The sequence below is a fragment of the Copadichromis virginalis genome, linkage group LG3 (assembly GCF_057382275.1).
Source record: "Copadichromis virginalis isolate Kocher_CV1m ecotype Utaka linkage group LG3, C_Virginalis_male_GT1.1, whole genome shotgun sequence".
NCBI lineage: Eukaryota > Metazoa > Chordata > Actinopteri > Cichliformes > Cichlidae > Copadichromis > Copadichromis virginalis.
The window spans coordinates 18,704,882-18,713,992 of NC_140620.1; the positions used below are offsets into that span (position 1 = coordinate 18,704,882).

The 9,111-nt window shown below is 40.0% G+C and overlaps 1 protein-coding gene across 1 annotated transcript in view; it reads right to left on the bottom strand.

The window, feature by feature from the left end:
* LOC146713181 (uncharacterized) overlaps positions 1 to 1,997 on the bottom strand; it is a 229,722-nt gene extending 227,725 nt beyond the window's left edge. Inside the window, exons 1-2 of the mRNA XM_085452307.1 lie at positions 1,771 to 1,997; positions 1,233 to 1,624 (exon numbers count right to left, since the gene is read on the bottom strand). Of these exons, the coding sequence (XP_085308433.1) occupies positions 1,233 to 1,332 (100 nt within the window). The 5' untranslated portion in view covers positions 1,333 to 1,624; positions 1,771 to 1,997. The remainder of the gene's footprint in view (positions 1 to 1,232; positions 1,625 to 1,770) is intronic.
* Between the last annotated feature and the right edge of the window lie 7,114 nt (positions 1,998 to 9,111).

Below are 9,111 nucleotides of genomic sequence, written 5' to 3' on the forward strand. Positions count from 1 at the left end.
GTCTCTGTGAGATCTGATCACACCGACATGTTAGGTCCACACAGACCCCACCCAGCCTCGTGTCTCCTTCACAAACACGGAAAAACTGAATCAATATGAAAATAAAGGAAATGTTGTTAACATGTAAAGCAGACTGATGCTTTTCCTCTCTGTCCCACAGAGTGAATCTCACCTGCAGAGACAAACACAAAGAGGCCGACAAACAGCAAAGTCGAGCAGAGCGACGCAGTCACAGCAGACATTTCCGTGTTCTTCAACTCCGACGCTTCGATTGTTCTAAATGTCTCAGGATGGTTTTATTGAAATAACTGAACCTGAGTTTAAATCCTGACTACATGAGATTAAATTTAAGGTTTAAATGATCCTGAAAGTCTCTGACTGAGAACAGATCTGACTTTTTAGACACTCGTTCAAACTCAATACGTCCAAGTCATCGTCTCTGCAGGAAGTCACGTCAGAGTCACGTGTGTTTACGCTGCTGTAGGGTGACCATAAATAAGTGCGTCATAACTAAAGCGGTGAAATCTGAAGCAGGTCTGAGTGTTTAACAGGTTCAGTTCTTGAATGATCTCCACAGAACAACACAAACATCTCATCATCAACCATCAGCTACATACTAAAGACCATCATCAGCCAAAGGACTTCAAAATGACGTCACTGTATAAACATGTATATAGTATTATGGAGGAGGCAGCATTTAGCTGTAGCCTCCATCAAACCACAGAGAACTTTGTCCACCTTTGATTGTCTTTAAGTTGTGTTGGAGCCACACAGAGCAAATCTTTGTTCTTTATGGAGAACCAGTGAGACTGTTTGGACTTTCCTATGAAACATCAGTGCAGGAGTCTCTCAGTACATCTGTTTACAGTGAGGACGAAGAAGCAGGCACAGAGAAAACATACATCACTGTAATCAGAGTACAGGAGAGTAACTGAGTACACTTCCTGTTTGTGATTGAGGTGATTTTCTTCTTTATATTGTGTCAGATAAAGTCTGACAGCTTTTGGTTCTTCAGATGATGAAACACATTGAATTCCTTTAATTTGATGTGTTTTCACAGACGAAACCAGCCAACAGTGAATCAAATGTTTTACACTAACGTGACATGATGTTCATCTAACCAGCAGAACCAGTGAGTGGTTACAGTAACGGGTTAATCCACTAACGCTCACAGCTTCAGTCAGCCTGTCAAATTACTTAAAAAACTGAAAGACGTCATTTTAAACACTTACTGTTTTTCTGAAACACTGAAACACTCTTCTGATCACCAGAGTGGAAAAAATAAAATGATCTCCTGACAGATAAAAGAACTGTGAGGTCAGTGTGTCCCATCGGTTTTTCAGTAGGTGAAAAGGAAGCTACTGAAGTTTTGTTACAAACAAGTGAAAAGTTACTCAGATGTAAATATTTGACAAATAAAAAAAATCAAATCATAAAAAATGTAAAAGTTTAAAATCCCAAAGTAAAGGTGTGTCTGTATCAAACAGCTGCAGACTAAACTAACCTGTGTTTCCCTGTCAGCTGTTTTATATCAGACATCTGTGACCTGCATCAACACTTTCATGCCCACCTTTGTTTGTCCTGTTTGAGCAGCTGCAAGTCCAGTCATGTGACAAACAAATACCTCAAATAAAAAAGGAAAAGAAAGAAGTATAAGAATGAGAACCTTTTTCCACTAACACTGGTAGATATAAAGAGAAATTCCCACTCCACACTGTCTGTGAAATTACAGAAACTTGGTAAAATTATTACAAGCTCATGAACACTTACTGTTGTTCTGAAGGATCTCTGAAACCCTCAAAAACTCTTCTGATCGTCAGGATGGAAAAATTAAAATTATCCAGTGAAAGATATTTTTTAAACTGTGTTAGGTCCATGTGTCCTGTTGTTGTTATTTGTGAGGTCAAGAGGAACTTCCTTAAAATTTTATCCTCACAATCCAAAAAGTTTAAAAAATTAAAAATCTGAAAGTAAAGAGACCTCTGTATTGAACAGACACCAACGAGGAAATGCACCTGTATTTCCTTGTTAACCTGTTTTACAAGACAAATCTGTGTCAGCAGCATCACCATAACATCCAACTTCTCCTTCTTCTTATTGGCTGTTAGCTCGTGTGTTTGACGAATCACAGTGAAAGCTCTTTCAGTGATCTTAGTTTGATCCAAACAAAAGAACTGGAAACGACAGCCATACACAGTCCAGCAGCTGCTGTCAGCACATATTAATGATGATGATGATTTTTACTGTCAGGGCTCACAGATGCTCAGCAGTGAAGGTTTTAGTAGATATGGCTTTCAAAAGTCAAAGCTGTGTGTTCAGCAGAAGAGTGTGGGTGGCAAAGATGCCTGTTTGTGTCTCTGTCAGTATTCTGGACAAACTGGCTCAGCAGTGAGTGTCAGCACATGTTGCTCAGTACAGTTTTGTTTCTTGTCTTATCTGTTGTTTCTATTCATGAACTGTCTGATTAAGTGATTTGATTCTAATCTCAGTGCAGCAAAAAGTCAAAGTCAAATTTGTTTAAATGGCACATTTAAAACAAGGTGTTTTGACCAAGGTGCTGTACAATTAAGATAATCAAAAGAAATAGAAACATAAGAAGACATGATAAAAACTTCTTGGATGTTGTAGTTTCTGTGTTTTTGAGTCCATCGGGGTCTGCTTGGTCCAAATCCAGGGACAAAGAGCAGATTCCAGTGATCAGACTGATGCTCTCTGTCTCTACAAATAGTTCAAACAACTGGAGGAAAATAAGCAGCTCTGTGTTATTTATATGCAGCTTTTATTTCTACACACGTCACTGAACTGTGTCAAAGTGCCGTTATTGGAACCTGTACTTCCTTCAGAATTTTCATATTAGAATTTTGGACCTTTCCATCATAACTGTCATAACTGGATAACATCTGTGTGGATAACACTACACCCACCAGGACTGTGCGCTGTTTCTCCAAACCCTGGATTACCCCAGAAATTAAAGCCGTCCTCAAACAAAAGAGGAGAGCCTTCAAATCCAGAGACAAGGAGGAGCTGAAAAGAGTGCAGAGAGAGCTGAGAGGTCTGATCAGGGCAGCTACAGGCAGAAGACGGAGAAACGGCTTCAACAAAAGAAGGTTAGCAAAGTCTGGAGAGGCCTCAGAACCATCTCAGGCCACAAAGATCAGAACGCACTGCTCATGGGAGATGTGAGGGGGTAAATGAACTCAATCATTTCTTTAACAGGTTTGATTCTTCCAGGAGGCAGTCTTCAACATCAGCTGCAGACTCACCCACCCCCACTACTGCTGCCCCACCTCAGACACTTCACACCACCTCTAATCACCCTGCTCACTCCTCCCCACCCCTAACACCAGAATCCAATACACACTCAACACAAGGCTCCAGCCTGACTCTCTCAACCACTCAGGTTAGGAGGGAACTGAGGAGGATTAAAGCCAAGAAGGCAGCAGATCCAGATGGCATCAGCTCAAGGGTCGTCGGGTCCTTGTCAGAGATATACAGTTAACAAACAGTCAGGTGAATAAAAAACACTGAGACACTTGGAGACTGTTTAAACGTGTTGCACGGGTGAGAGCTCAGAGCGCAATCACCACGAACTGCAGTAGTCATTTATTATTTATAGCAAGCAGCAGTTTCGTCTAATTTTGCATATGTGTGTGTGTGTGTGTGTGTGTGTGTCTAAGTTCGTTTAAATGTCACAGGGTGAACTTCCTGTTTCTAGAGACAGAGCGAGTAGTACATTTTGTTCTTTTCCTATTAAGAGTAAAATATGAACATATACTTTAATGCAACATAAAACTCATAAAAGCGTTTCCTCTTTAACAGTCCTGCACAGACCAACTGTGTGGGGTGATGGAGCGCATCTTCAACCTGAACCTGAGGCTGGGGAGAGTCCAGCAGCTCTGGAAAACCTCCTGTGTTGTACCAGTGCCAAAGACTTCACATCCCAAGGACCTCAACTGCTACAGGCCGGTGGCTTGACATCCCACCTGATGAAGACCCTGGAGCGGCTGGTACTGGCTCAACTTCGGCACCTGGTGAGCTCATCACTGGACCCACTTCAGTTTGCCTACCAGCCTGGCATTGGAGCAGATGATGCCGTCATTCACCTCATACATCGTTCCTTCTCTCATCTGGAGATCGCTGGGAGCACTGTGAGAATCATGTTCTTTGATTTCTCCAGTGAAAACTGGACTGGACTCATAACTCAGACGCTCTCTAAAGAAAAGAGACTCACGGTGTGGGGCAGAGCAGGCTGTACCTGCTGCTGAGGTCTTTTGGAGTGAAGGGCCCACTCCTGAAGACCTTCTATGACTCTGTGGTGGCCTCAGTCATCTTTTATGGTGTAGTCTGCTGGGGCAACAGCATCTCCTGGGCCACCACTGTTCTAGGATGCCCTCTGGACCCAGTGGAGGTGGTGAGTGACAGGAGAATGGTGGCTAAGCTTTCATCCATGTTGGACAACATCTCCCACCCCATGCAGGAGACTCTGACAGCACTGAGCAGCTCCTCCAGTGGCTGCGGCACCCACGGTGTGGGACGGAAAGACTTCGCAGGTCTTTCTCTCCAACTGTTGTCAGACTCCTGAACAAAGACTTCACAACTGACCAAACACACACATCCACACATCCACAATAACACCAAGTGTAATTTTTTTTCTGTTAACATAGTATTTTATTCTATTGTATATAGTATCTTATTCTTATTATCTTATCCCAGTCCGTTGTTTTTCTTCATTTTTGCTGTAACTTGTACTGTCCACTTTCTGCTGTGACACAACAAATTTCCCACATGTGGGACTAATAAAGCTTATCTTATTTTACATGTGAAACCACAAAAGAGTTCAATGTGAAGATTCATTTTTACCGGTTCTCAGGAGGATGTGTGGATAAAGGAAATGGAAAAAAGACCATTCTGACCAGATGGAGACTAGCACAAAATTATAATAAATAAACAATACAAGGCGAGTGGTTATCTGATGTTATTATTATCATTATTATTATATCATAATCTTGTTTTCTAATGTATTCTGATTATGTACAGGGGTTTAGACTTGTTAGTTCGTAGGGTTTGGATTCTGTGCTCCTTCTTTTTAGTGTCTGCCCGTGTGTTTCCTCTGTTCTCCGTCTGAACCGTGTCTTTAAATCCAGTCTATGTATGTCCTGTTTTATTTTGAAGGTCCGTATCTGATGTCAGTGTGCTCCGTGCACCCTCCCTGGTGATTCAAATTCAGGTTTCGGTTTTGTTTTGTTAGTTTTCCCAGTTTAGACTCTTTCTTGGTTTTGTTTCTTGCCACTCTCGCTTTTGGTCGTATGTCACCCTCCTGCAATAAAGCTCACTCACATCTCAGCCAGTGCCTGCGTTTTGGGTCCTTATCTCTCCTAAACACATCTTGTCCCGCAAACCGTCACAGTGGGTGGAGCCAACTTTCACTTTTATCGGGAATACCTTGAATTGAAGATTGTATAACAAAGACTAATTTCCTCGCTTAATAGGCTTCTAAAAAATGAAACTTAAAAAGCGTAAATAAAAATAACCTAAATAAACCTAAACTATCATCTGCTGACAGGTGACGTCACACTTGTTACTGATCATGCTATAATATTTTTGATGCCAGTATTCACTTCTGGTGGAAACAACTGCTGCAGCGCTGACTGCTGACAGGACACCTCCTGAGCATGCGCAGTGGGCCACATATTCTAGAACCAGAAGCACTGTTGAGTCTGCTATCGAGGCTTGAACAGTGTTTATAGTCCAGCTCCACCAGAGGGCGCTTTCACACAATCAGATTTGTCTGTGATGCATTTACAGAGTTTTCTTTGAAGACAATTTCATAATTATGCTCAGAAGAAACTCCAACACATTGTACATAAAGTCAGTTTATTAATAAAGTTTCCTCCAGATCACCAAAACTTCATATGGATCTATTAAAATAAGAGTTTGACTTTGTTATGATCTATTCTGAGTCTCTTTATAAATTTGCATCCTGTGTTTTTTCCTCTTACTTTATGGAAAGTTGTTGTTAAGCATTTTAGTCATAAAATAGAAAAATTATTAATTAAAAATTATATTTTATAATGAGTTATGGTCCATCGTGTAAATGCACATGAAGGTCTTTCTGGGCTTTAAACTATTTTAGAGTTTAGCCCTGTCCATAAAATGAGTTACCATAAAATCTGTAATGTTTGATAAGCAGATGACTCTCAGCTTTACTTGTCTGGAGTTATTTAACCATCAGTTTTTGGAAGTGGTCATTTGTTTCCAGATTCCCTCAGACTGGATAAAGATAGATGTCAAAGATGTTTTCTTTATAACCCCTGAAAGATGATCAGCTATCTTATCTCATCATATCTTTATGACCCCTGAGAGATCATCAGATATCAAACTGCACAGTAACTAAGTTCCATGTCTGCTTTTGATCTGTGGCTGAGATTTAGTTTGTTATTTGCACTGAAGAGGACTGAAGTGTGTTTGTGTTCACCACAACAACTCACGTTTTCCATCAGACATCTTTGTGAAACCCACAGAAGCACACGAGAAGATCAAGTGAGACCAAAGTTTATTGAACCTGCAGAGAAACCAGATCACTGCTGTGGAGACGACAGCACACTTAGAAAGTGGTGAAGTTACCATAAAAACATCTTCATGGTGCCATTCTTTTTCTGCATCTTTATATAAAATAAAAACCTCTCCATTTGAATGTTCTGCCCCTCAGTGAGGGTAACTTTATGAGGAGAACAAAGATAAAATAAACTAGTGTGCTTTACAGTGGATTTGTGGACCAGTTAGAGAACAGCAGCTAGATTCCAGAGGGTGGACTGGTGGACCACTTCAGTGATTAGATGACATTTGGCTCTGCCAAAACAACAGCAAAAAAAAAAAAAAATCCACACACAGGAGGAGAATACGAGCACAAAGCCAAGCTTCATTCTTCTCTTTATAAACAGCATAGAATGAGGACATGTCAGCGAATGCATCACAGTTAAAATAATTTAACGTTCTGCTTTTGATCATGTGACGTATTTAACTTTTTTACATATTTTCTGCTGATGTGTCAGATCACACAGCATCTGCATAGACATGCAGTGTTATTTTCATACATTTTAACCACAAGATAAATTTTTAGACAAACCATTGTAAGACAGTTTACTGGCACCAGAATATTTACTCACTGCAAAAACTCAAAATCTTACCAAGTATATTTGTCTCATTTCTAGTCAAAAATATCTCTTTACACTTAAAATAAGACACATTAGGCTAAAGAGTAACAATTCAGTGAGATACAGTGGGATGCAAAAGTTTTGGCCACCTTATTAATATTAATTGTTTTCCTGTATAAATCGTTGGTCGTTTCAATAAAAAATGTCAGTGAAATATATCATATAGGAGACACACACAGTGATATTTGAGAAGAGAAATGAAGTTTATTGGATTTACAGAAAGTGTGCAATAATTGTTTAAACAAAATCAGGTAGATGCATAAATTTGGGCACTGTTGTCATTTTATTGATTCCAAAAACTTTAGAACTAATTATTGGAACTCAAATTGGCTCGGTAAGCTCAGTGACCCCTGACCTACACACACAGGTGAATCCAATAATGAGAAAAAGTATTTAAGGGGTCAATTGTAAATTTCCCTCCTCTTTTAATTTTCTCTGAAGAGTAGCAACATGGGGGTTTCAAAACAACTCTCAAATGACCTGAAGACAAAGATTGTTCACCATCATGGTTTAGGGGAAGGATACAGAAAGCTGTCTCAGAAATTCAAGCTGTCTGTTTCCACAGTTTGGAACATATTGAGAAAATTGAAGACCACAGGCTCAGTTCAAGTTAAGGCTCGAAGTGGCTGACCAAGAAAAATCTCAGATAGAGAGAAGCGATGAATGGTGAGAACTGTCAGAGTTAACCCACAGACCAGCACCAAAGACCTACAACATCATCTTGCAGCAGATGGAGTCACTGTGCATCGTTCAACCATTCGCACTTTACACAAGGAGATGCTGTATGTGAGAGTGATGCAGAGGAAGCCTTTTCTCCGCCTACAGCACAAACAGAGCCGCTTGAGGTTTGCTGAAGCACATTTGGACAAGCCGGCTTCATTCTGGAATAAGGTGCTGGGGACTGATGAAACTAAGATTGAGGTATTTGGGCATAACAAGGGGCGTTATGCATGGAGGAAACAGAACACAGCATTCAAAGAAAAACACCTGCTACCTACAGTAAAATATATGGTGGTGGTTCCATCATGCTGTGGGGCTGTGGGGCCAGTGCAGGGACTGGGAATCTTGTCAAAGCTGAGGGACACATGGATTCCACTCAGTATCTGAGTCATCTCAGTCCCCAGACCTGAATATTATTGAAAATCTGTGGTGTGAGTTAAAGAGAGTTGTCCGTGCTCGGAAGCCATCAAACCTGAATGAACTAGAGATGTTTTGTAAAGAGGACTGGTCCAAAATACCTTCAACCACAATCCAGACTCTCATTGGAAGCTACAGGAAGCGTTTAGAGGCTGTAATTTCTGCAAAAGGCGGATCTACTAAATATTGATTTCATTTCTTTTTTTTGTGGTGCCCAAATTTATGCACCTGCCTGCTTTTGTTTAAACAATTATTGCACACTTTCTGTGAATCCAATAAACTTCATTTCACTTCTCAAATATCACTGTGTGTGTCTCCTATATGATATATTTCACTGACATTTTTTATTGTAACAACCAACGATTTATACAGGAAAATAATGACTGATATTGATAACAAGGCTGTCAAAACTTTTGAATCCCACTGTATATTAAATTGTTTTAAGACAGTGAATCTAGTGAATTTCAACCTAAAATATCTTGTATTAAGTGAAAAAATCTGCCATGGAAACAAGTGAAAATTCTCTAGTTTCTCTCTAGTTTCAAGATTCACTGTCTTGAAACAAGTTTCTGTATCTTACAGAAATGTTGCTCTGTAGCCGATTGTGTCTTATTTTAAGTGTAATTAGATCATTTTGACTTGAATATTTCCAAGCTTCAAAATCCAGAAAAGAAATGTTCTGTTTCCTCTGGATGGCTAAAGGTTACTACAGAGCATTTTGTAATAACTTCTGCTTTGAATGACCTGTTATGGTCCATTT